At 47.5% G+C, this 27,881-nt stretch overlaps 2 protein-coding genes across 4 annotated transcripts in view; one reads left to right on the forward strand and one right to left on the reverse strand.

The window, feature by feature from the left end:
- Window positions 1–20,087, forward strand: part of ZNF75A (zinc finger protein 75A) — a 55,114-nt gene extending 35,027 nt beyond the window's left edge. For 2 of the 3 annotated variants that reach the window (XR_004731668.3, XM_009009052.5), the window contains one exon: window positions 13,102–13,252. Coding sequence is in view for 1 of the 3 variants with exons in the window: in XM_009009052.5 (XP_009007300.1) it covers window positions 13,102–13,109 (8 nt within the window). In the remaining 2 variants the exon portion in view is untranslated. Of the gene's footprint in view, window positions 1–13,101; window positions 13,253–19,960 lie in introns of those variants that run through there. The other variant, XR_013524541.1, reaches the window with a different exon arrangement.
- ZSCAN32 (zinc finger and SCAN domain containing 32) lies at window positions 8,580–27,300 on the reverse strand. Its single transcript, XM_003734402.6, is given in 8 exon segments — window positions 8,580–10,159; window positions 11,203–11,372; window positions 11,374–11,665; window positions 17,857–17,980; window positions 18,268–18,362; window positions 22,555–22,720; window positions 26,803–26,843; window positions 26,846–27,300. Coding segments are annotated over 8 exon segments (2,064 nt in total). The 5' UTR covers window positions 27,165–27,300; the 3' UTR covers window positions 8,580–9,302.
- Window positions 27,301–27,881: the final 581 nt, after the last annotated feature.

The following is a 27,881-nucleotide window of genomic DNA, read 5'->3' on the forward strand; positions in this document are numbered from 1 at the left end:
AATTTGCTTAAAATAATGGCCTCCAGCTCCATCCATGTTGCTGCAAAGGACGTAATTTAATTTTTTTTTTTTTTTTTGAGATGGAGTTTCGCTCTTGTTACCCAGGCTGGAGTGCAATGGCGCGATCTTGGCTCACCGCAACCTCCACCTCCTGGGTTCAAGCAAGTCTCCTGCCTCAGCCTCCCAAGTAGCTAGGACTACAGGTATGCACCACCATGGCCAGCTAATTTTTGTATTTTTAGTAGAGACGGTGTTTCACCATGTTGACCAGGATGGTCTCGATCTCTTGACCTCGTGATCCACCTGCCTTGGCCTCCCAAAGTGCTGGGATTATGGGCGTGAGCCACTGCGCCCGGCAGTAATTTCTTCTTTATGGCTGCGTACTATCCTATGGTGTATATGTACCACATTCTCTTTAATTCACCATTGATGGGCATCTAGATTGATTCCATGTCTTTGCTATTGTGAATAGTACTGCGATGACCATACGTGTGCATGTGTCTTTTTGGTAGAACGATTCTTCCTTTGGCTGTATGTTCAGTAATGGGATTGCTGGGTCCAATGGTAGCTCTAAGTTCTTTGAGAAATCTCCAAACTGATTTCCACATTGGCTGAACTACTTTACATTCCCACCAGCAGTGTATAAGCATTCCCTTTTCTCTGCAACCCTGCCAGCATCTGTTATTTTTTGACATTTAGTAATAGCCACTCTGACTGGTGTGAGATGGTATCTCATTGGGGTTTTGATTTGCATTTCTCTAATGATTCGTGATGAGCATTTTTTCATGTGTTCTCGGCCATGTGTATGCCTGACTGCTCTTGTAATTCTGTTCTGCTCAGCTGTTGAAACACTTGAGCACTGCCCCACTCCACGTTCAAGTGTTTAGCTCTGGCTTTTAGGAAATCTCTGTTCTCACACCTCTGCTCCCTGAGCCCATACAGGGATTTCTGAAGGGGTGAGGTAAGATGTCAGTGATAGGGTTTTTTTCTCTGGGACTATGTGGGGAGTTTCCAAGCTCCTTTTAGAACCAGTGAAGCCCCCTTCCTCAGGGATTTTCCCAAAAGAAGAGGCAGATCTCATACTCAGAACCATTCGGACCGTAAGACCTTATAGAGGAACCCAGTGACTCCAAGAAATGAAGAGACAGTCTCAGACTGGAAAGGGAAGAATCCAGGGATGAGAGCTCATCAGTGCCTGTGACATCATAGACATGACCTTACAGTTCTGTCATGACCAGAACTGGGAGAAAGAAACAGGTGAAATGATGGTACAGCTGCCAGACTGAGACATCTCAGTTCCTTATTAAGCTTTGTCATTTCCTCCAATTCTCCCTTCAGAATGGCCCATTCCATGATAGCCCTTAGAAGGGTTATATCTTGGTGTTTTGCCCAGAACTCTTTGGGTTTCTCCATTAACTTAGCTACTGTGCCCAGATGCTCCAAAAGAACACCAGCAAGGCACCGAGCTGCATGAGTACCTCTGGGGTGATCTCCCCCTCAGGGCTGGCTGAGACCACCACAGCCACACTGTGAACGTTTCAGAGTTTTCATTACTTACAGATCCTCAAGGTAGGCAGGGTGACCAAAGAGAGGCAGACAGCAGTCTTCAGTCCCAGGTCTTGTGTAGTGACAGCAAAAGCACACTTGTGGGAGAGGACTTCCTCTGTTTAAGGGTTCTTTGGGGGTAGGATGTTCTAATTGCAGGGGGTTACCGCCCACTGAGTCCTTCAACCACTTCCAGCAGCAAAGGAAGTTGAGCAGTTTGGCATGAGGCTGGAGTGAAAACAGGGCTCTTGGAGGGACTTCTTGTCTATCTTGGTCAGCCCTGGCCAGGCAACAATCAACTGTGGTTTCTTCACTACTCCTCAGATACTCGGGACATTTTTGGTGACCTACTGGCACCCAAGGAAGAGAACCTGATTTTAATTTAGACTGATAAGCAAGTTTTCTGAACAGGTTTATAGGGGCTAGTTCAGCCTGGACAGCGTGAGCCTGAATCAAAGATGCTTATAATACCATTATTAAGATCCCATGTGGATGTGTCAGGTGGCTTGGCCACTGAGAAGGAATGACAGTAGAGCGGTCCAGAGCCCAGAGCTGGTCCAGAGCCCAGGTATCCAACAAAGGCTAAGAATCAAGGTGAGAGGGCAAACGGAAGGTGTGGACAAACGAGTGAAGCCCCACTGTGTGCTCGGCCAGCCGCAGAGAGCTCTCTGCTGGGGCCTGGGGATATGAATTCTACTTCTGATATGTCCTTTTATGTCTCCATCTCCTGTCCCTTGGTCTAAAGTCTTGACTTGTTAAAAAAAAATCCAACTGGGGATTTCAACAGACACTACCTTGATGGTAAGTGGGGGAACTGGGTAACAAGTGAGATCTCTGATGGGTCACTTTTTTTTTTTTCCTTTTGAGACAGAGTCTCACTCTGTCCCCAGGCTGGAGTGCAGTGGTGCAATCTTAGCTCACTGCAAACTCTGCCTCCTGGGTTCAAGTGATTCTCCTCCCTCAGCCTCCTGAGTCGCTGGAATCACAGGCATGTACCACCATGCCTGGCTAATTTTTGTATTTTTAGTAGCGATGGGGTTTCACCATGTTGGCCAGGCTGGTCTCGAACTCCTGACCTCAGGTGATCTGCCTGCCTTAGCCTCCCAAAGTGTGGGGATTACAGGCTTGAACCACCATGCCCAGCCTTTTCTTTCTTTTTAAATGGGTCACTCTTTGCCTTTTCTACCTTTAGACTGTAAGAATTTCTCTTTTAAAAAAATTTTTTTTAATTTAATTTTTTTTTCACTATGTTGGGGTTTCACTATGTTGGCCAGGCTGGCCTTGAACTCCTGACCTCAGGTGATCCTCCCAAAGTGCTGGGATTACAGGCGTGAGCCACCACGCCCGGCCCTAGACTGTAAGGATTTCTAAGTGAAAGTGAAATGAAAGCAATGAAAGGTTTTGGACTTGATTTGACCTATGTTCAAAATCCAGCTTTTCTCCCTTGGAGCAGTGGCCAGGTCTTCCATATCTCTCTGTGCCTGGCACATTATAAACATACCCAGGCAAAATAAATATCCGTTTCATCATACTATATTTAATGAACAAATGAATTCACTGACCGGCTAAAGAATATGGTGTTGGAGAATCGCAGGTGCAGCCGTCAGTAATGCTTGTTTAAAGCTGTTTGGCGCTTCTTTATCTTTCCTGGTAAAACTTAAGACGACTCCAGTAATAGCTGGCATACGTGAAGCATGTTTTGTGTGGTAGGTTATATGTAAATGGTTTGCACACATGAAAGCAGTTAATCCTTCAAACCCGTCCGAGAGGTAGATACTGTTATCACTGACTGTAAAATGAAGAGGCTGGGCTCAGAAAGGTTAAGCCAGTCATCCAAGGACACACAGCAACAGGTGATCACAAAATTAGAAATTAAACCTGGTTTGTCTCACTCCAAAGCCCTCACTATGGCACCATCCTAACACTTACTGGCCGCATCTGCAGAGCTGGAGGTTGACTGTCTGATACGGACCTTAGGCCCCAGTGTCCTCTATCTCTAAGAAAGGGGTTGGTGGCTCTCAGACAGGCAATAACCACACAGAAGCACTTGGAAAACTGCCTCAGACTGACAAATCAGAACCTCTGGTGGGAGCATCCAGGAATCCTCGTTAAAAAGAGAAATTACAGATGAGCGGAAAATGTCCAGCTCTTTCTACTTAGTCACTAGGCAAGGCACCTAACCTAGCAGAGCAGGTATGAACTGGGACTACCAGGAAACCAAGACGTTACTTACAAATCTCCATAGATCCTAAATCTATGCAAAACTCCAACCTTGCCCCTGGAATGCCCAACTATAAGGGTAGTGGCTGAGCAGTTGCAGGAGCGCAGCTTCCTTCAGCCCCTAGCACAGGTCAACACCAAGTTCACAGCCTTCAGGCTGACTACCATGGGCAATGGTGGGGCCACTCGCCAGAATCGCAAGTTCTAAGTGAAGAACACTCAGTCCTCTTGGTCTTTACCCGGAAACGAAGTTACAGTTGAGTCTCTTTCCAGGACTGCGAGGAGCTGGGGATTCCGCCTCTGGTGACGTAAGCTATGAAATGGGCATGCATGTGCCAGAGTCCCCGAAGTTCTGGGCTGTTCCTAACTCACAAGGGGCAGCGGAGAGGTAGCAAGAGGAAAGGAGAGTGAGGCGAGGAAGCTGGAGGCACCCAGTTCTTGTTTGGCTCTGACCACTCAACAGCCACCATCAGCCGAGGAGCCATGGTGAGAGCCTGTAGGCTCTGCCCAACTTCTCAGGGCTGTAGTGCGACTATTGATCCAGTGTACAGGGGGTGGTTAGGAATCTTTGGAGAAAAGGAATAGTGTCAATTGAAAACTTCTATCAACTAGTTAAAACGTTTCAGTGAGGGAAGGAGAGATGGAAACTGTGGGAAGCCCAGTGTGTAACTTACCAGGGAATAACCTGCTTTTTTAATGGGCATCTGAAGGGCTACACCAAACCTGGAGGGTAATATTAGACATAAGAGGAAATCTGTAGACTTGGGGGTGTTGCCTTTGTGCAGCCTACTTCAAACATATTCTCAAGTGGTCAGTATGGTATTGGGCTTGTTAAGCAATGGAAGGTCAAATGGTGAGGGCCTGTGATCAATGGACTGAGAGAACCAGCCCAAGCTGTCATTCTGAGTGTCCCTCCCAGTGGCAGGTATGCACTAGGCTGCTGAAGAAACAAAAGACCCTCCTCACCATCCTTAAAAACAGCAGTTTCATGAAAATGCCTAACCTGTTACTGACAATGCAAGGTGCTCAAAACAAGAGCTGTGCAGGCTGAAGAGCTGGGTTATCTGCAGATCCAGAGCCGTGTCACAGCAAGGTCAAGTGTCTCCAGATGAACATCACAAGGAGAGCCGCAGCCATGTGCCAAAGCCCTGTGCCCTCCATGAGGAAATGGACCAGATGACATTGAGGAGCCAACCTGCCTGGATTCCTAGTTCCCAAGACCTAGACCAAAAGCTAAGTAGTAGTAACCATTCTCTCCTAGAACAATTTCATTAAGGACCTGGTTAGAAGAGAGCCCTCTGCACCTTGGGAAATCTGAATTATAATTCTGTCTTCACTGTGGATTGAGCCACAAGACTGCTGTGTGCTCATCCTTCCTCCCTCTAAAATGTGTTTCTGTTTCTATAAGGGGGGTGATAATCTGCTCTCTCTCAAAGATGCCACTGAGAGGGCTTGCTTTCCATCTGGGGTTGTACTGGCTCACGCCTATAATCCAAGCACTTTGGAGACCAAGGCGGGTGGATCGCCCAAGGTTGTGAGTTCAAGACCATCTGGGGTTGTATCTCTTCCTTCTTTCTTTGAATTACTTTTCCCTCGTGACCTTCATTTATTTGAGCTTCACCCCCAGATAATGATAGGAAAGCCCTAGAGTAGACATAGACAGGAACTCTCCCTCACCTCCATAACCTATCACCATCACATTATGTTGACTATGCCCCCAAAATGTACAAAGCCCATCCACATTTTTCCATATCCACTGTCACCACTAGCCGAGACATCAGAGCTGAGAAAGTCTTAACTGGCCTCCTTGCTTGCACTTTTAGCTCTTCTGACCTATTCTCCACACAGCAGCCAGAATAAAAGAACTGTGTCATTCCCTCCCTGATTATTCAGGGGCTTCCCATTATACTTGACATAAAATCCAAACTCTTAGCATCGCATGTGATAATAAAGTCCAGTCAGGAAACCAGAAGCCATTCTTGGTATTTCAAAGAGGGGACTTAATAAAAAGAATTTGTAAAGAAGGTGTAGTAGAGCTGGAAAAAAAAAAGAAAGTGAAAACTCCAGTGACAGGAACAGTAACTGTAGGAAACCTGTGGAGTCAGGAGCATAGAGAAAGGGTTGGGTTTACCAGGGCTTGGAAGCTTGGAAGAGAGGCCCTGCAAAACTGGGACCTGGATTTGGCGAGGGTGCTGGGGGACAGGAGCTGGGTAGTGTTGCCTGACTGGTGCTGATACCTCTGAGGGGTCCAATTAGGCTCTTCTGGAAGAAGCTTTGTTCACTGCTTTTTTTTTTTTTTTTTTTTTTTTTGTCACCCAGGCTGGAGTGAGTGGTGTGACCTCAGCTAACTGCAACCTCCGCCTCCTGGGTTCAAGTGATTCTCCTGCCTCAGCCTCCCGAATAGCTGGGATTACAGGCACACACCACCATGCCCAGCTAATTTTTGGATCTTTAGTAGAGACGGGGTTTCACCATGCTGGCCAGGCTGGTCTCGAACTCCTGACCTTGTGATCTGCCCACCTCAACTTCCCAAAGTGCTGGGATTACAGGTGTGAGCCACTATGCCTGGCCTGTTCACTGCTTTTTTTTTTTTTTTTTCAAGATGATTGAATCTTGCACACTGGAGTACAACAGTGATCTTGGCTTACTGTAACCTCTGCCTCCTGGGCTCAAGCCATCCTCCCACCTAAGCCTCTCAAATAGCTACAGGCATGCACCACCATGCCAGGCTAATTTTTAATATTTTTTTGTAGAGATGGGGCTTTGCCATGTTGCCCAGTCTGGTCTCAAACTCCTGAGCTCAAACGATCCACCTGCCTCAGCCTCCCAAAGTGCTGGGATGACAGTTATGAGCCACTGCCCCCGGCGCTCTTCACTGCTTTATATATGGCTCCAATACCTGGTATATTATAGGCAATCAGATATTTCCAGAATAAATGAATCTGTTCTCCAACACTTACCTGTCTACTTGAGGTCATCTGGAGTGGCTGACAGGCAAGGATTGGAGACGCTAAAGGTACTTGTTTTCCTTTTTCTGCCCAGCAGCTTGGAGAGTGGAGGCAACCTAAACAGGCAAGTTGAACGCTTGCATCCCCATTTCCCTGGCCACAGCAGGCCCAGGAGTGGCAGGAGCCTATGAGTGAGGCAGCACAAAGTCTCTATTTCCTTATCTCTTCCGTTGACTTTCACTGGCTCTCCTCACTTATCCAGCCATCTTCTCCGAGGTTATGTCCAAAGTCCGTTAGTAACAAGTCCACTCCTGAGCTGTCTGCCCTTCCCCACCATGAATCACCAATGAAGTCATGGTGTTCCAAAGAGGTCACATTCCAGCCCACCTCTTTGTCGTGTTTTCTTCTGAGTTGAGCAGAGGCTATGAAGTATGTGACTCTAGGAGCTGTCCTGCAGAGCTTCTCCTTAGGGCCATGCTCAAGGACAGTGCATGCAGGGAAAAGCAGTGGCCTAGGCAGAGCTCAGTGAAGAAACACAAGTATATTCTCCTCTTCTGCCTTTGCTTTTCCTTCTTCCCCTTAAATTCGCATTTTTTCTGGCTTTGAAAGCAGTATATTCTCCTTTGCTTATATTTAACTTTTCCCACTTAGAAAAAAAGTGAAACTTGCTGCCAGCACTCATTTAATTTTATATAAACATGTCCTTGAGGCTGAAGCAAATGTGACTGATTTTCATTGTGGAAATAAAATATAAAAACTGTCCTTGGAGTTTTTTCTAAGCGGAACTAACAACAGAATCGCCTGAATCAGCAGAATTGTCTGTTTCATAAAAATCAGATTCATCAAGTAGATCTTTGGCCAACAACTGTTAGAGGATGATGTTAACATCACATGTGAGAATGCTACGTTTTCTAGGATTTGACGTTTTCAGCGACTGAGAATTACTGTATTTTGTAAAAGGAAATACCCCTACTGAATGCTATAAATAGAAGGATGTCTTTCTTTTCAAAAGTTGATCTGCTAGAGCCATGTGAAAATACTAATAAAAGCAAGGTGGCTGGGAGCAGTGGCTCACACCTGTAATCCCAGCACTTTGGGAGGCTGAGGCAGGAGGGTCACTGGAAGCCAGTTCAAGACCAGCTTGGTCAACATGGTGAAACCCAGTTAGTCAGGCATGGTGGTACAGGCCTGTAGTCCCAGCTAGCTGGGAGGCTGAGGCACAAGAATTGCTTGGGCCTGGGATCACACCATTGCACTCAGGTCTGGGCAAGAGTGAGAGACCCTATCTCAAAAAAAATTAAAAGCAAGTTATTTTGTGGCAAAGTTATCTCAGGGTAAACACTACTACAACTCTAAGTGCTGCTGGCAAGTATTCCTGGGGCAAATGGTCAACTCTTCAAAAAGGCTCAAGAAGAGACCGTGATGCCTGTTTTTCGCCGTACCTTAGACAATATCCTATTACCATGTGTGCATCAGCCAACAACCACAGACCATGTCCCACTTGTTATCCAGTATCTGTGACTCATCATGGATGGATTTTAAGTTTGGTTCCCAGTGCCTCTCACACCCACCCTTCCTTTCACGTGCCATTCTCATCTACTGACTCTTCAGAAGTCAGCCTCCTGATGTACCTGCTTTTCCCTTGCATCTGTGATCTTCCTTCTCATGACGGCACAAACTTTTCCCAACCTGATTCATTTCCTGTTTTCCCCATTTCCTTCCCCTTTACTCCCCATTACTCCTCTGCATGTCCTACTGCCCTGAAGCAGACTCTACACTTCTATCATTTTCAGGACCCTACAGGCTTCTGCATGAGTATAGTTTCTAAAGGAGAAAATTACAACTTACAACCAAAGGCCAAGGAACTGGGGGGAGACACAACTTTACTTTCTTCAGAAACAGCAATGCTTATAGATTTGTTTATAGTTTGTAAACTATTATCAGAAATAGTAATGTCTATAAACCACTTACTTTAAGAGTCAATCGGGAACTATGAGGGTGGTAATAACAGGAGAAATCTTACAAAAATTAACCTGGATGTTATGCTTGCTCTAAGATTAAGTCACTTAGGGAAACAAATTCAGATTGTCCAATGGCTTAACCCTCCTTCCTTCCTTTTGTGATGGCTAGGTGGTAAAGAGGAGTGTCTTCTGCCCTGAAGGTAGCAGTGGTATGGTGGGTGCCTACAGGTCAGTTATTGGTTTAGAAGAGATTCAGGTTCTTAACTTCTACCTGTGCTTCGGAGCAGGGACACTTTCTTTCTCAGCCTGCGTGAGGACCACATGAGCTCAGAAAGTGTTCTCAGGCCACTGGGTGCCCATTCTCAGTGTTAGGAACAGGAAGATCCTGGTTTCCTGGCAGAATTTATGGATCCTACAGCTTTCTCTCCATCAAACTTTAAGCCACAGTAAGACAGGACTCTGCAGTCACAGGCACAACCAGAAGGTCAGTATCCTTGTGCTGACTCCTGTTCCTGGACATGGCTCTTAAGATCCAGTAGTTAGTAAGTCTGTTGCTAAGCCGGAGACTGGCTAGGTCTCTCCTCGGAAGAAAGCTCTAAGGAACTGATATGACAGGTTTCCTACACACTCATAATACATCTCTTCCTTCCTGTGATGAGAGACCTACTTCTGTGTGTACTGTCTCATGACGGGTGAGGGCAGAGTTCTTAGTGAAGCTTTTCTCACAGTGAGAGCACCTGTAAGGCGTTTCACCAGTGTGGGTTTTCCGGTGGGCGCCGAAGTGGGAGCTATTGTTGAAGCTTTTCCCGTACTCTGCACACTTGTATGGGCTCTCCCCAGTGTGGGTGCGCCGGTGAGCACTGAACTGGGAACTGTTGTTGAACCTTTTTCCACAGACAATGCACTGGTAAGGCTTCTCCCCTGTATGGGTCCTGTGGTGGACAATGAGGCTGGAACTCTGGTTGAAGCTTTTCCCACACTGCCCACACTGGTAGGGCCTCTCCCCCGTGTGAGTTCGTAGGTGGGCAGTGAGGTTGGAGCGCTCACTAAAGCCTTTCCCGCACTCATTGCACCTGTGAGGCTTCTCGCCTGTGTGGATTCTCTGATGTCGAACAAGATAAGACCTTCGGCTAAAGGTTTTCCCACATTCGGGACACTGAGATACTTTTTCCAGTTCGAGCGCTGGCTTGTGGGGAGAGTGCACACTCTGAGAGCAGTTTTTCCCACACAGGATATGTGTACAGACTTTGTCCCTGACACAAAAACTCTGGAGACTCATCTTCTCCTGGGATGGGGGTTTCTCCTCACTCTCCCCTGGTGAGTTTCTGCATTGCCTTCTTGATGTAGGCTCACTCTCCAAGTCCTTCTGTAGCTCAGAGTGCCAAAAAACTTCTCCTGTAGACTTTCTCTGTAAAGCCTTGTTCATTTCTACTTCCTCCAAATCATCCCATTTTACATTTTCTATCTCATTCTTGATCTCAAAACCTGAAAGAAAAACCCACAGAAATCCAATAGACTATAGAGAAGGAAAACAATGTAATGCAAAGAGTTATAATTACACTATATAGAAGAAACATCTAATTGAAATTCTTCATAAGATTAAGTCTTCTGCTAACAGCTTTTTATTTTCTAATTGTAATATTTTTGAGGCCGAGCACGGTGGCTCAGGCTTGTAATCCCAGCACTTTGGGAGGCCAAGGCAGGTGGATCACGAGGTCAAGAGATCGAGACCATCCTGGTCAACAAGGTGAAACTCCGTCTCTACTAAAAATATAAAAATTAGCTGGGCATGGTGGTGTGCGCCTGTAGTCCCAGCTATTCAGGAGGCTGAGGCAGGAGAATTGCTTGAACCCAGGAGGCAGAGGTTGCAGTGAGCCGAGATCATGCCATTGCACTGGGTAACGAGTGAAACTCCGTCTCAAAAAAAAAAATTTTTTTTTGAGCTCCATATCATTACAGGAAAATTATGCCCTAAACTCCAACTTTTATCCTATCTTTTTTTGGATGTTCTGACACAATGACAAACTGAGGCAAGGCATCAAGCTCTGTGTCACCTGCCAGTCTGTTTATAGGTATACTCTCAATTCTTGAGTAATCTAACTTCTGCCAGCAGAACAACAAAAGGCATCCCTGGGTTTGGCCAGCTCAAACAGGAAGAAAACAAGGTGCTAAGTACCCAGCCGGCACACACTCAGGCTGTAAAAGGCATTGTCGTGCTAGAGAACGAGGGAGAAGATGGAACCTGGTCTGGAGGCCTAACCAGCAATGTGAGGATGCAAAGTACTGAAACTCAGAAAAGATGACATGAACTTAGTGAAAAGTTGGAAAATGCAAAATCAGGGCTCTTTATGCAAGGGGAATCATCTTTAAACTCCGTGAAAACTAAAACTGCTGGTTTAGGCAGGGTCACACATCCAGATGATGATGATGATGCCAGGCTCAGTGACGGCTCCCACTTGACTGCTAGGCTCGTGGCCTCCACGGTGGACTTTCTGATCCTTCGACCTTCAGAGTCAGGGGAGTCTTACCAAGTCTGTGTGGGAACAGCACTGGCAGGTCAAGTCTCCTGACTTCCTGGCCAGGATGGCTTCAGTCCTCTTCATCCCTGCCTGCGCCATCCACAGGGCCATCTTCTACCACTGCGGGCCCCCTGTTCTGCCGACTCAGCTCTCCAGCCTCGGTATCACTTCCTTCTTGCCATAGGAGGCCCAGAGGCCCAGGGGTTTGAGAAAGCATCCATTGCCTCACAAAAGACACAAGGCTCAGGCACACAGCCTCTCCTCACTTTGCAGTAACTCAACTGTAGGCTTTTGAACTTGGTTCGACACTGTTCTGGGGTCCGCAGAAAGCCCTGCTCCCACAGTCGTTCCGCTATGGCCCTGTAGATCTGGCTGTTCTGCTGACAGGTCTGGAGTTTTCCATAAAACTGAGAACTACTAAGAATAGCCAGGAGTGTCCTGGTCTCTTCACAGCCCCAGGGCACACCTGTTGCTGGGAGACAAAGAAGAGGTCGATCCGATCTGTCAGTTAGATCAGGGAGGACTGTACATACTGCAGTTCGGGGTTTTAGCAGCTTAAAAAGTTACATCCTGGTTTCTCAAAGTATGCCACAACTGGCTACTGTTATTTCTAGGAAGAAATCTCACTGTGGCCTTTTTTCTCAAACGTGAGAACTTTAGTATAATACAAAAGGCATTCCCTCCACTGAGAAGGACTTGTAGGGTTATTTACTAAAGCTGCCTTTGTAATTTTTCTTTAATTATCCTCAATCCTACTCATTTCCCCTTGCCTGCCTTGACAGCTGTGGGACTTCCTGAGGGTGGCCACATAAGAGGACACAGTGAAGAGGTGATGCTCAGAGGAAAGCAAAGATTCAGAGGAGAGAGGAACTGGTTTTAAGGATACATATGCCTGTTCCCTCCCCGATACAGGAATACCTCCTCATCTGGCCCATCTCTGTCTGTTTATATCTCCTGTCATACTTGTAGATACAAGAAACTAAATGACAGCAGTTAACAAACCAAGGTAAGAGTAAGCAGTAAACACCTGAGAAGAGCAGTTCACGATGACTGGCTACTCAAGTCTCACCACACACTCCTGCTGCCCATCTGGGCCAGTTCGTGAGGACTGATTTCACTAGAGCTGTCCCAACAAGTGCATTCCAACATCTGGTAGTGATGCTCTGAAGGGCGCCAGCCTCTTCTTGTCACCCCCTACTCCACACTGAGCTGCCACCGCCTTATGCCTAGATCACTGCCAGAGCCTATGTGGTCCTCTTGCTTCCACTCTGGACCTCCTACTTTGAACCCAGCAGCCAGAGGGAGTCCCCTCCTTTGTCATTCAATTCAACTACCACCCTCTGAGGGCCTGCAACGCCAGTTCCTGAGAAATGTGAATAGAAATATGACATGAACCCTGCCTTCAAGGTCACAGTCCTGTAGAAGTCTCTACACCAAAGAGACACAAACAAATGTTTACATAAAGTGCCAAATAAAGTCAAATACTCAAAGTGGTCTTTTTAAAAATATTACTCCACCTTGCTCCAGCCCGAGCCATTTTGTCTGTCTTACACCTTTCCTCCATGTATGACATGGCTGCAAGGCTCATCTCTCCTCCTCCTGCAAGTCTTTTCAAATGTCATTTTCTCATTGAAGGCGACCCTGAGGACCCACACTGAAAACTGCAAACCAGCCTCTGCTCCTTCTCTCCCATCGTGCTTATGGCCCTCATACGTCTTCTGCCGCTTACTGATGATGCTACGGTCTGTCCCTTCCCACAGGGCAGCAATCTTTATCTGTCTTTTCACTGTTGTATCCCTAATGACCTAGAACTAGGCCTGAGATACCGCAGGCACTAAATTAATATTTGTAGAAAGAATGATTTGTCCTCCCCATTCTCTGTCTCAGTTCTTATCTCTCATCTTTCAGGATCCTGATCTTGAAGGACAGCTTCACTGGATATAGAAAAAAGAAAAAAAAGGATCCTGAATGATTGACAAGAAACCCAAAGTGTGTAAGGAATACAAGCTGTCATTCAATAAGCCTAATGTTGTAGAAATTAAAGTTACGGGTCCCATGACATGAATTAATTCACTCAGGACAGATTAATCCACAGAGACAGAATGAAGACTGGTATCTGCCACGGGTTTGCAGGGGGAGGATGGGGAGAAACTGCTGGATGGTTGTAGGAGCTTATTTTGGAGTGAGGGGAGGTTCTGGAACTGGATAGAGGCGGTAATCACACAACACTGTTAATGTGCTGGAAGCCAAAGAATTGTTCACTTTACGTGGTTAACTTCATGTCATGTGAATTTCAACTCAATAAGTTAAAAACCCAGGTTCAAAAATAAAAGAGCCTTCAAGGCTCTTTCATATCTCACCTTATTATATTATCCATGTATATTTAGTAATACAAATCTCAATACAGAGCTCAAAAAGACATTGTACTGTCCTGCAACTGGACAAGATGAGGTGCAGGAGAAGCCCGAAGAAGCAGCAAGAACGGCACATGCTGAGGCCAGAAAACCAGGAGTTCCTGGCAAAGGAGGGGAGGGATGGCAGGGACAGAGCAGGGAAAACCACAGATCACAGGAAACCAGGAGTTCCTGGAGGGATGGCAGGGGACAGAGCAGGGAAAACCACAGATCACAGGAAACCAGGAGTTCCTGGCAGGGGACAGAGCAGGGAAAACCACAGATCACAGGAAACCAGGAGTTCCTGGCAGGGGACAGAGCAGGGAAAACCACAGATCACAGGGAACCAGGAGTTCCTGGAGGGATGGCAGGGGACAGAGCAGGGAAAACCACAGATCACAGGAAACCAGGAGTTCCTGGAGGGATGGCAGGGACAGAGCAGGGAAAACCACAGATCACAGGACACCAGGAGTTCCTGGCAAAGGAGGGGAGGGATGGCAGGGACAGAGCAGGGAAAACCACAGATCACAGGAAACCAGGAGTTCCTGGCAAAGGAGGGGAGGGATGGCAGGGACAGAGCAGGGAAAACCACAGATCACAGGAAACCAGGAGTTCCTGGAGGGATGGCAGGGGACAGAGCAGGGAAAACCACAGATACAGGAAACCAGGAGTTCCTGGAGGGATGGCAGGGGACAGAGCAGGGAAAACCACAGATCACAGGAAACCAGGAGTTCCTGGCAGGGGACAGAGCAGGGAAAACCACAGATCACAGGGAACCAGGAGTTCCTGGAGGGATGGCAGGGGACAGAGCAGGGAAAACCACAGATCACAGGAAACCAGGAGTTCCTGGAGGGATGGCAGGGACAGAGCAGGGAAAACCACAGGTCACAGGACACCAGGAGTTCCTGGAGGGATGGCAGGGGACAGAGCAGGGAAAACCACAGATCACAGGAAACCAGGAGTTCCTGGAGGGATGGCAGGGACAGAGCAGGGAAAACCACAGATCACAGGACACCAGGAGTTCCTGGAGGGATGGCAGGGGACAGAGCGGGGAAAACCACAGATCACAGGGAACCAGGAGTTCCTGGAGGGATGGCAGGGGACAGAGCGGGGAAAACCACAGATCACAGGGAACCAGGAGTTCCTGGAGGGATGGCAGGGGACAGAGCAGGGAAAACCACAGATCACAGGGAATCAGGAGTTCCTGGCAGGGGACAGAGCAGGGAAAACCACAGATCACAGGAAACCAGGAGTTCCTGGAGGGATGGCAGGGGACAGAGCAGGGAAAACCACAGATCACAGGAAACCAGGAGTTCCTGGCAGGGGACAGAGCGGGGAAAACCACAGATCACAGGAAACCAGGAGTTCCTGGCAGGGGACAGAGCGGGGAAAACCACAGATCACAGGGAACCAGGAGTTCCTGGAGGGATGGCAGGGGACAGAGCAGGGAAAACCACAGATCACAGGAAACCAGGAGTTCCTGGCAGGGGACAGAGCGGGGAAAACCACAGATCACAGGAAACCAGGAGTTCCTGGCAGGGGACAGAGCGGGGAAAACCACAGATCACAGGGAACCAGGAGTTCCTGGAGGGATGGCAGGGGACAGAGCAGGGAAAACCACAGATCACAGGAAACCAGGAGTTCCTGGCAGGGGACAGAGCAGGGAAAACCACAGATCACAGGGAACCAGGAGTCCCTGGAGGGATGGCAGGGGACAGAGTGGGGAAAAACCACAGATCACAGGGAAGGGCAACACTGTGGAGTGAGGCAGGGGCAGTGTCACAGGGCCTGTGTTCAGAGCCTTGTGTAGCCCCTCCCACCCTGGGCTTGGCCATGTGACTGACTGTGTCTGGCCAACACAGTGCCAGCAAAGGCTCAGCAAGCACTTGCACACAGAGGCTGCTCCTCCCGGAACGTGGGAAAGTACCGTGAGCCTGCACCCACCTGAGCCCCAGCTGAGCTCCTAGCTGGTGGCCGCCATCATCTGCCAGCCAGGTGACAGGCCATGCTGGATCTTCCAACCTCAGCACCTCAGCCAACATCTTGAAGCAGCAGAACCACTCAGTTGACCCACAGAGTGGTGAGAAATAATGGCTTTCGGGTGGTTTGTGTGGCAGCAGTAGCACAGTACTGGTTACCGTAGATCACAGGGAACCAGGAGTTCCTGGAGGGATGGCAGAGGACAGAGCAGAGGAGGGATGGCAGAGGACAGAGCAGAGGAGGGATGGCAGGGGACTGTGTGGCAGTCATTTGCATGCGTTCTAAGCTGCAGTGGAAGCTGATTCCTAATGATAACCTTTTGAGTTCAGTCACCGGTCCAGGGCATCACGCGGCACTGCTCACCCAGCGTAACAGCGTCTTCATCCTTTATGTTCTGTTAACAAAATCTGGATATAACACCTACTCAGATAATTCACTAGTTTGGAAACGGAAACACACCTGGCTTTGGCTTTCAAATTTCACACTGAAAAGATAATACTCTGGGTGACCCAGACAACCTAAGAGTAGATGCTACTTTCCCTGTATGTCACCTGCACATGGTAAAACGAACTGCTTTTACCCCAACAATGCCCCCAGTGTGGAGGTGTGGTTTACATAAAGGCAATCAGTACCAGGACACAGGGGCAAAGAGGTCCTCGCCCCACGGGCTCTGGAGCGTGGGGTGGCAGGGAGGGCTCCCGGCTGCCTGGCCTGTCTACTTGTCATCAGTTTGGGGGCTAACTGTGTCCTCTCTTGTGCCCAGATCCTCCACCTCTTTCTGAGTCCATGGCCCCTGGCCTGGCCCTTTGGCTTCAATAGCCCTGTTCTGCCAAGCTCCTGGGAGAACTGGTGGGTCCCTGTGATGCCAGCAGAGCTTCCATCTCCTCTTAGAAGGCACAGGGCTCTGGGCTGCAGCCTCACCTCCCTCAATGGGAACTGGTCCAGAGGCTTCTGAACTTGGTTTGACATTGACACTGCTCCAGAGTCTGGTGGAAATCTTGTTCACACAAGAGCTCAGCAACTTTCCCACACAGCTGGTGACTTTGCTGGTGCATCTGGAGTTTTTCACAGAACTGAGCCTTGCCCATAATACAAAGGAAAATCCTAGATTCTTCAGAAACCCAGTGTGCACCTGCTACTTTCTCATCTGCTGGGTCTGGTTGTTTTGCATCACCTCTGATTTTTTTCTTCCCCTTTTGCTGGTTTTTCATGGACTTCCCCTCCAGTCTCCTTTGTGGAACTCTTAGAAATGTGCCTCACTCTGCAGCCATGATAATCTGGGGTACCTGTATGCTCTCTTTGATCCAGTCTAGAGCCAACATTCAGACCATGAATGGGGAACCCTGCATGTGAGACAGCAGAGGAGACAGCAAGGCCCAGTGAGCTGCAGAGCGTCTGTCTCTGAATCTGGATGGTCAGGGAGGCTGCTGAGGACGAGGCATTTGACTGAGATGGGACAGAACTGATTTGAGAAAGTCAGGAGAGTGGTCTGTTTGGCAGAACCTTCTCCTGAGACTCTGGGAAAGGGCCTGGTTCCTCCCCGAGGGCCTGGACAAAGTAGACTGTCCTGGTTGGGTGGTTTTGCTAATCTCCTCTGCTACTGGAGAAGCAACTACCACTACCTGTGCGCATAAGCACGTGTTCAGCTGCCCTGCACATCTGTGCTCCTGGTGGCCACCTGTCTGGCTCCGGCTCTGGACTGCTTGTTCTGACTCTGTCTCACTGTCACATTTTGCTTCCCAGCCCCCTCACCCTTCACCTCCAATGTGCTCGACTGCCTGTCACACATGCTACCCACCCCCCCTCCTCTTTTTTTCTTTTTTTTGAGACAGAGTCTCACTCTGTCTCCTGGACTGGAGTGCAATGGTGCGATCTCAGCTCACTGCAACCTCTGCCTCCCGGGTTCAAGTGATTCTCCTGCCTCAGCCTCCTAAGTAGCTGGGATTACAGGCGCATGTCACCACGTCCAGCTAATTTTTGTATTTTTAGTAGAGTCAGCGTTTCACCATGTTGATCAGGCTGATCTCAAACTCCTGACCTCAGGTGATCTGCCCGCCTCAGCCTCCCAAAGTTTTGGGATTACAGACATGAGCCACTGCGTGCAGCCTGCCCCTTTCTTTTGATCTCTGCCTGTGTCTCTCTTGCCTGCTCTGGTTCCCCATTTACTTCCTCCTTTCCCTCCACCCAATAGTCTCCCCACTCCCTCTGTCTCCCTCACTCTCAAGTCCTTTCAGCCTCTCTGAACAACTGAACACATCCACCTGGACCTGGAGGGAAGATGGATCCTTACCCAGCAAGGCATGTCTGTTCTTCCTCTGTGTGGCATCCCTGTAGACGGCCCTTTGTGCAGGGCCTGGGCGCATCCATTCTTGCTGACAGAGGGATGCAGCTCTGTCGTCACACATGGCTGGTCCCTGTAACAACATTGGAGCTGCTGCTACCGATAGAATAGCACCAGTCTAGCCTGGGGTGGGGGCAGAGACAGGATCACAGTTGTCAGATAAGGGGCAAAGCAAAGGCAGGGGAGGTCACCCCCCGTGGGACAGGTGTAGGGCCATGTGATGATGTCAGAGTGGACAGAATCAAAACAACCCAAGAAGCCCAGGGACCACACAGAATCTTTCTCATGTCTCTGGAAAAGAAGGGGATTTTGGGGTGAGAGTGGGTACTTAGGAAACAGAAGGCATCAACCACAGCTCACCTGGAACCCAGCCGTCCAGACCACAGCACCTGTCTCCTGGTCGTGGAGACCTGTGTTTTGGGGCAGGTTCCTGGGAGCCTGAGGAGCAAGACAGGCTGGGGGAAAAAACAGCCGCTATTAGAGGGCGGCTTCCAGACAGCAGCACAGAGCAGAGGCTCTCAGAGTGGGCTCCTAGGCCAGCCCCTTCAGCAGCCCCTGGCAACCCATCAGAAATACAAATTCTGGGGCCTCACCTCAGATCCTCTGAATCAGAAATTCTGGAGGTGGGGCCTGGGACTCTTTTATCACACCCCTACCTCCAGATGAGACTGAGACAGACGCAAGTTTGAGAACCACTGTCAGAGCCCACAGCTGCTGTGAGGTGAGAGGCTCCTTTCATGAGATTCCTCTTGGCATAAGAGCGTTAATTTTTTTTTTTCATTTTAAGGAAAAATATATATGTTGGGGGAAAAAAAGTTAAAGAGAATCATAGTGGGAAACAAAAATCTCTCCATAGCCCTGCCGCCCAAAGATAACCACAGTACTCTCATAATACCAAAGATAACCACAGTACTCTCATAATACCAAAGATAACCACAGTACTCTCATAATACCAAAGATAACCACAGTACTCTTTCATGATACCAAAGATAACCACAGTACTCTCATAATACCAAAGATAACCACAGTACTCTTTCATGATACCAAAGATAACCACAGTACTCTCAAATACCAAAGATAACCACAGTACTCTTTCATGATACCAAAGATAACCACAGTACTCTCATAATACGAAAGATAACCACAGTACTCTCATAAAACCAAAGATAACCACAGTACTCTCATGATACCAAAGATAACCACAGTACTCTTTCATGATACCAAAGATAACCACAGTACTCTCATAATACCAAAGATAACCACAGTACTCTTTCATGATACCAAAGATAACCACAGTACTCTCATAATACCAAAGATAACCACAGTACTCTTTCATGATACCAAAGATAACCACAGTACTCTCATAATACCAAAGATAACCACAGTACTCTTTCATGATACCAAAGATAACCACAGTACCCTCATAATACGAAAGATAACCACAGTACTCTCATAAAACCAAAGATAACCACAGTACTCTCATGATACCAAAGATAACCACAGTACTCTTTCATGATACCAAAGATAACCACAGTACTCTCATAATACCAAAGATAACCACAGTACTCTTTCATGATACCAAAGATAACCACAGTACTCTCATAATACGAAAGATAACCACAGTACTCTCATAATACCAAAGATAACCACAGTACTCTCATAATACCAAAGATAACCACAGTACTCTCATAATACCAAAGATAACCACAGTACTCTCATAATACCAAAGATAACCACAGTACTCTTTCATGATACCAAAGATAACCACAGTACTCTCATAATACCAAAGATAACCACAGTACTCTCATAATACCAAAGATAACCACAGTACTCTCATAATACCAAAGATAACCACAGTACTCTCATAATACCAAAGATAACCACAGTACTCTTTCATGATACCAGAGATAACCACAGTACTCTCATAATACGAAAGATAACCACAGTACTCTCATAAAACCAAAGATAACCACAGTACTCTTTCATGATACCAAAGATAACCACAGTACTCTTTCATGATACCACAGTAACAGAAACCTTTTCTGTTTTTCAGGCCAAGATAATACATTTTTTTCTCAAATCTCCAACTTTAAGAATTGTACAGATATGACTGTGACATCACTTAAAAAATAGGAAAAAAGTTTTTAAAACAATTGTACAAATAAAATGAATCATGTTTATGACTTGTTAATGGAACTTCAGCAGCAACTCGGAGGTATGTGAACCCTGGGGAGGGGACAACACTGCTGGTCTGTGAGTGCCCTGTGGGCCTGGGAGGCAGAGGGAGCCCAGCCTGGAACACAGTGAGTCCTGCTTCTCTTTATTCACAGCCCCTGCTGTCCCAAAGCCTTGGAAATCACACACCAGAGAGCACAGGTGTTCCCGAAGATTAAAAGGAAATAAATGCTAAGTGGCAAAGTTTATAAAGATGTTGACAACAGTATTTACTTTGCTTAAAAAAATACTAAAAATTGGCCAGACGCGGTGGCTTATGCCTGTAATCCCAGCACTTTGGGAGGCCAAGGCCAGCAGATCACTTGAGGTCAGGAGTTCAAGACCAGCCTGCCCAGCATGGCAAAACCCCATCTCTACTAAAAATACAAAAAATTAGCTGGGCATGACGGTGGGCGCCTGTAATCCCAGCTACTCAGGAGGCTGAGGCAGTAGAATTGCCTGAACCCAGGAGGCAGAGGTTGTAGCGAGCCAAGACCACGCCACTGCACTCCAGCCTGGGCAATAAGAACAAAACTCCATCTCAAAAACAAAACAAAACAAAACAAAAACCCTAAAATCTCTTAGACAGTTTTCTACTTTATCAACACAGGTTTACAAACTTAAACATCATCAAGACACAGTGTTTTTCAGGCTGGGTGTGGTGGTGCATGGCTGTAATTCCAGACCTTTGGGAAGCTGAGGCAGGAGGATTGCTTGAACCCAGCAGTTCGAGGCTGCAGTGAACTATGATGGTACCACTGCACTCCAGCCCGGGCGATAGAGCAAGACCCTGTCTCCTAAAAAAAATTACCTAACAACCTGTAATGGCAGCTTTCAACTAAACAGAAAAGGCAGCAAGTATCTAGCCAATGGAAAAAGACTTTAAAAATACAGAACCTTGGTATATCTGTGCAATGGAACATTATTCAGCCATCAAAAGGAACAACGTATTCATACATGCTCAAAACATGAAAAGCGAAAGAAGGCAGACACCAAAGGTCACATCGTGCATGTGACTCCACTTATATGAAATGTCCAGAACAGGTAAATCCATGGGGACAGAATGAAGAGCAACTGCTTAATGGGTACAGAGTTTCCTTTTCGGGATGATAAAAATGTTTTGGAACTAGACAGAGGTGACGGCTGCGTAACACTGTGGATATACCAAGCATCACTGAATTGTTCACTTGGAAATGGTTAATTTTATGTTATGTGACCTTCACCTCAATTGAAACGTTTTTTTTTTCTTTTTTGGGCAAGACAGGATCTTGTTATCATGCCCAGGCTGGTCTCAAACTCCTAGGCTCAAGTGATCCTCCTGCTTCAGCCTCCCAAAGTGTTGAAGTTACAGGCATGAGCCATCACACCCAGCCAAGATTTTTTAATTAAAAAAGTTTTCTAAAACAATTAAGCAAAAACAAAAAATAGAGCTCGAGAAGAAAGGCAAAAATAATAATGTATTCTGGAAAAGATTAAGCCGGATGGGGAAGGGGACTTAATGTCTTCAAGTATATGAAGAACTGCTGTGCAGAAAGTGAGGGCGGGTGACCATGTTCACCTTTAATGACACCTGATCCTTTTTTTTTTTTTTTTTCTTTGAGATGGAGTTTCGCTCTTGTTACCCGGGCTGAAGTGCAATGGCGTGATCTTGGCTCACCGCAACCTCCGCCTCCTGGGTTCAGGCAATTCTCCTGCCTCAGCCTCCCGAGTAGCTGGGATTACAGGCACGCGCCACCATGCCCAGCTAATTTTTTGTATCTTTAGTAGAGATGGGGTTTCACCATTTTGACCAGGATGGTCTCAATCTCTTGACCTTGTGATCCACCCGCCTCGGCCTCCCAAAGTGCTGGGATTACAGGCTTGAGCCACCGCGCCCAGCCTCATTTTTTTTTTTGAGACGGAGTTTCGCTCGTTACCCAGGCTGGAGTGCAATGGTGCAATCTCAGCTCACCGCAACCTCCGCCTCCTGAGTTCAGGCAATTCTCCTGCCTCAGCCTCCTGAGTAACTGGGACTACAGGTGCGCACCACCATGGCTAGCTAATTTTTTTATTTTTAGGAGAGACGGTGTTTCACCTTGTTGACCAGGATGGTCTCGATCTCTTGATCTCATGATCCACCTGCCTCGGCCTCCCAAAGTGCCAGGATTATAGGCGTGAGCCACCGCGCCTGGCCGAATTTTTTGTATTTTCAGTAGAAATGATGTTTCACAATGTTGGCCAGGCTGGTCTCGAACTCCTGACGTCAGCTGATCTGCCTCTCTGATCTCCCAAGGCGGTGGGGTTACAGGCATGAGCCTCCGTGCCCAGCCACTTTTGGGATATATTTCAAAGGCATTTTGTCTGGAACTCTTGGGTGGACCCAGTTCAGACCTTTGTTTCCAATAAATGATTGTTCCTCACCTGTCTCAGGTGAGAACAGAGGCTTCTGCTTACCTTGTGACTGCTCCCCTGGTCTTTGGTGTGAGCTCTGTGATCCCTTCAAAGTCGGCTCCTCTGGCTGAACCTCCTGTTTCCAGTGGTATCTCAGTGATTCTCTGGTTGCTCCCAAACGGGCCATCTCCTCCACGAGTCCTTTCAAGTCCTTCTCAGAATCTGAGACCTGAGAACAGACCCCATTATCCATCACTACAAATTCCTGCCTAAGCTGCACTTTACAACTCCTAAGAGTGGAATGAAAAAATAGTGTTTAACATAAGGAAGCAGAAGAGAAGCAGCCAGAAGCCACTGCATTGCTGCCGTAATAAAATGAAGAATAATAGAATTAGGTCTTTGAGGGCGCAGTAGCTCATGCCTGTAATCCCAGCACTTTGGGAGGTCGAGGCGGGCAGATCATGAGGTCAAGAGATCGAGACCATCCTAGCCAAGGTGAAACCCTGTCTACTAAAATACAAAAAAATTAACTGGGCATGGTGGCATTGCACCTATCGTGCCAGCCACTCAGGAGGCTGAGGCAGGGGAATCACTGGAACCTGGGAGATGGAGGTTGCAGTGAGCCAAGACCACACCACTACACTCCAGCCTGATGACAGAACAAGACTCCATCTCAAAAAGAAAAAGAAAAATAGGCTGGGCACAGTGGTTCACGCCTGTAATCCCAGCACTTTTGGAGGCCAAGGTGGGTGGACCACGAGGTCAGGAGATTGCGACCATCCTGGCTAACATGGTGAAACCCAATCTCTACTGAAAAAAAAAAAAATACAAAAAGTTAGTTAGGCATGGTGGCACACGCCTGTAGTCCCAGCTACTTGGGAGGATGAGGCAGGAGAATTGCTTTATCCCGGGAGGTGGAGGTTGCAGTGATTCAAGATTACGCCACTGCACTCCAGCAGGAGCAATACAGCAATACTCTGCCTTAAAAAAAAAAAAAAAAAGAATTGGGTCTTTAGAAGTGGTTAAGATTATTCATATGAAAGCACCTAGCATAGAGCCTGGCATACCAGAACTGTTAAAAATCAGGAGCTGGGCGCGGTGGCTCACGCCTGTAATCCTAGCACTTTGGGAGGCTAAGGTGGGTGGATCACCTAAGGTCAGGAGTTCAAAACGAGCCTGCCTGTCCATCAAGGTGAAACCCCATCTTTAAAAAGAAAATCGGAATATATTTGTTAGAAGAAAGAATGTCAGCTTTCATTTCAGCAAGACCCCATGACTCAGCAGTAGGCCATTTCCTGTCCCCCCATATCCAATACCAGCCTTGAGGCTGGGCACAGTAGCTCATGCCTGTAATCCCAGCACTTTGGGAGCCCGAGGCAGGCGGATCACAAGCTTAGGAGTCCAAGACCAACCTGGCCAATGCGGTGAAACCCTGTCTCTATAAAAATACAAAGATTAGCCGGATGTGGTGGTGGGTGCCTGTAGTCCCAGCTACTCAGGAGGCTGAAGCAGGAGAATTGTTTGAACCTGGAAGGTGGAGGTTGCAGTGAGGTGGGTGGGTGCTCCAGCCTGGGCAACAGAGCACTCCAACCTGAGCGACAGAGACTCCATCTCAAAAAAAAAAAGACCTCAAATGGTCCTCTCTCTCCATCCCCTGGCTCCATCTGGGTCCAGGACACTATCTGCTGTCTGCATCCTCTCTACTGCTGGACCCTTCAATCCATTCTTTCTACATGGAATCCAGTGTGATCTCTTTAAAATCTAAGGTCCTGTAGTAACAACACTCTTCAGTGGCTTCCCACTACACACAAAATAAAATCCAAACTCTTCTTTGCAGCCTAAAAGGCCCAGCATGACTCTGCCCTGCCTCCTCCCTTTCTCTCATATCACTCTTCCGGGATCTCTGAGTTCCAGCCACAAGCCCTCCCTTCTTCCTCTCGAACCTGACAAGTCCTCTCCCACCTTAGGCTCATGGTATGTGCTGTGCCCTCTGTCTGGAGTCCTCTCCTCCAGCTCCTGAGACAACTGGCTCCTTCTCCTCCTTCACTGTCATGTCAGAGAGGCCCTGCCTCACCACCTGTCTCCCAGCTCTGCAGTTATCCCATCACTCTACTCATTTCCTTCCAAGCATTCATCTGAAACCATCTTTATGGTTTACTTTTGATTTACAATTGTGTTTCCCCCCATGGACTGCAGGCTCCAGCAGGCCAGGGCCCATACCTGTCCTGTTCACTGTAAAATCCCCAATATCATAGTCACTTAAAATCAACTTTTGTCTTTCAGAGCCATTTTTATTCTTTAAGTCCCATGCTTATAACATCCTTAAAATGAGGAGAGATGCTGAGAGGTAAGTGGGATCCCGAGAAATTATATCAACTCCTTTACTGCTTCCCACCTTCACTTTCTTGCTCTCTGCTTTCATGATAGGTGATACGATTTGGCTGTGTCCCCACCCAAATCTCATCTTCATTCTTAGTTCCTATAATCCCCATGTGTAGTGGGAAGGAACCGGTGGAAGGTAATTGAATCATGGGGGCAGTTTCTCCCATACTACTCTAGTGATAGTACATTCTCACGAGATCTGATGGTTTTATAAAAGTCTTTCCCCTTTGCTCAGTTCTCATTCATCTCCTTCCTGCTGCCATGTGAAGGATGTGTTTGCTGCCCTTCTGACATGATTGTAAGTTTCCTGAGGCCTCTCCAGCCATGGGTAACTGTGAGTCAAGTAAACCTCTTTTCTTTATAAATTACCCAGTGTCAGTATGTCCTTACAGTAGCATGAGAACAGACTAATAAACAGGTTTCAAACAGGTGTTTAACCAATACATTCCTGCACTGTTTTCTTTTATGTTAAGAGTGTGGCTGGGCACAGTGGCTCAACACTTATATTCCCAGCACTTTGGGAGGCTGAGGTGGGTGGACTACCTAAGCTCAGGAGGTCAAGACCAGCCTTAGCAACATGACAAAACCTCATCTCTAATGAAAAACAAAAATTAGCTTGGCATGGTGGCATGCACCTGTAGTCCCAGCTACCTGGGCTCTGAGGCAAGAGGATCGCTTGAGCCCAGGAGGTTGAGGCTACAGTGAGCCACATTCATGGCACTGCACTCCAGCCTAAGTGACAGAGCAAAACCCTATCCAAAAAAAAAAAAAAAAAAAGCGTGGTTCTTAGATGGTTAAGGATAAGGGGGGAGAACATCAAACAGAGAGATGGAAGAGGAACTGGGCTAGGATGATGATTAGCATACTGGGATCCCCACTCTATTTATACAGTTCAGTTCCCCAAGCTCTACCTTCATGCAAGTGCTACTGCACCCCTCCACTCAATCTTCCTTCTGAGTAAGAGCCCCAGTCCCACAGACTGCAGACTCATTTCCTCAACTTCTTCCCTGACACATCACCACCAAGCTGCTTTTTCCCTCTATAAATTAAGTCAGAGTATTAAACCCTCAATCCTACCAAATTTCACTGTAGCCCCCCTCGCCGTTCCTCTTCCCACAGACGGTGCACAGCCCTACCTCCTCACTGAGAAACACGAGCATGTCTGCCGCCTAGGTCATTCCCACTCCAGCCAGGCAGACTCTGGCACCCAGTGAGCTGCTTCCTGCTCTGATTGCAGACCCACTCAGGCCACCCAGCGTTCCTCTGACCTGTGCCCTCCATTCCTCTAGGCCTCTCCCAGACTTACCCAATTTCAGTTGCCTTCCTCCTACCAACTCTTCCACAGCCGAAGCTGGCATGTTGCTTTTCCTCTTCCTGTGCCTTTCCCACTTCCCTTCTCCCAGAAGATATAAGCTGGTTACACTGATCAGATCTCAGATGTAGTCCTGAGCACAAGAGGATATTTTACGAACCCATCAGTGTCCCAAAATGAACACAATCCTGACAGCAAGAAGCAGGGCAAGGCCTGGCTCTGATACACTTTTGTTGAGCATACAAACATGGCACTCTACCCTCAAAGAAGCTTCAAGCAAGAAACTAGATTTTCAGTCACCAACATCTCTAGTTTTCCTCATCCCCTGAGTGAAAGACAGCTGTCCTTTCACTGGTCTTGTTTTTGAGAATTTTTCTGAGTGTTTTTACCACTTTAGGGACTTCAAATATTACTGAATATATGAATGTCTCACAGCTGTATCCACAGATGAGAAATTCTTCCTGTACAATAAGGGCATAGGACCAACCCAAGACAGCCAAAACCTCCTGTGGCCAGCAGAGGGCTACTGCGTGTTTCTCAACCAAGCACCTCTCCAGCAACTGGATTCCCCAACTTCTTCATAACCAAACCACAAAGTTCCAACTCCCTTTTCTCACCTGCTGTCCAGGGGCTCTCTGTACATCCTCAACCAGAGCCCTTCATCGCCGTTTTCTGGATGCTGCTCCCTCACCCAGGTCTGGATCTCCTCTGGCAAGATAGTCAGAAACTGCTCCAAAAGCAGCAGCTCCAGGATTTCCTCTTTTGAGTGTGTCTTAGGCCTCAGCCACTGACAACAGAGTTCCCAGAGTTTGCTAAAAGCTTCATGGGGGCCAGTTACCTCCTGGTAGCAAAACTGCCTGAAGCGCTGACGGGCGGCCTCGGAGTCAGGGCTGTTACCTTGGGGGGCTGATTTCTGGCCCTGCGTGGGATCTCTGCTTGAGGATGAGTGTGCCTGAAGACTATTTTCTGCCGCCATCATTTGCTTCAACAAACTGGCTTACTGTGTTGCCACTGAACCCTGGAGATCAGATTACATCTCTTCTCACATCACTGGGAAGCCATGTTCTCCTGCAAGGAGTGTCTTTCTGGAATCCATGGGACATGAGAGTATCAGACACGTGCAGAGACTCACAACTGAAAAACAGGGCTCAACCTTGAAGGATGTCTGAAGAGGATAGAAAAAGAAAGTATAAACCTATCACACATTCCTTCACTCTGGTTCTTGTGATTTACTTTCTATCCCTTTCCTTTACTCCGTCCACAAATCCACGCCGAGGATCCAAAACACTAGAAATACTGAAACTGCCTTTGCAAACACTGTTAACAGTGAGATTATGACACTAAAAGAGGTATGATCTTACCAACTCCATCTTGCTTTTAACCTCCCATCTGCCCTTTGTCGTTCCTGAGTGTGGGCCAAGCTAGCTTTGGGAAAAATTTATAGTTTGAATAATATTAACCTTTTCTCAAATTTAACTGCCTTTGTAAAACTAATTAAAGACTACCGGCCAGGCGCGGTGGCTCAAGTCTGTAATCCCAGCACTTTGGGAGGCCGAGGCGGGTGGATCACGAGGTCAACAGATCGAGACCCTCCTGGTCAACATGGTAAAACCCCGCCTCTACTAAAAATACAAAAAATTAGCTGGGCATGGTGGCACACGCCTGTAATCCCAGCTACTCAGGAGGCTGAGGCGGG

This window comes from Callithrix jacchus, chromosome 12 (genome assembly GCF_049354715.1).
Source record: "Callithrix jacchus isolate 240 chromosome 12, calJac240_pri, whole genome shotgun sequence".
NCBI lineage: Eukaryota > Metazoa > Chordata > Mammalia > Primates > Cebidae > Callithrix > Callithrix jacchus.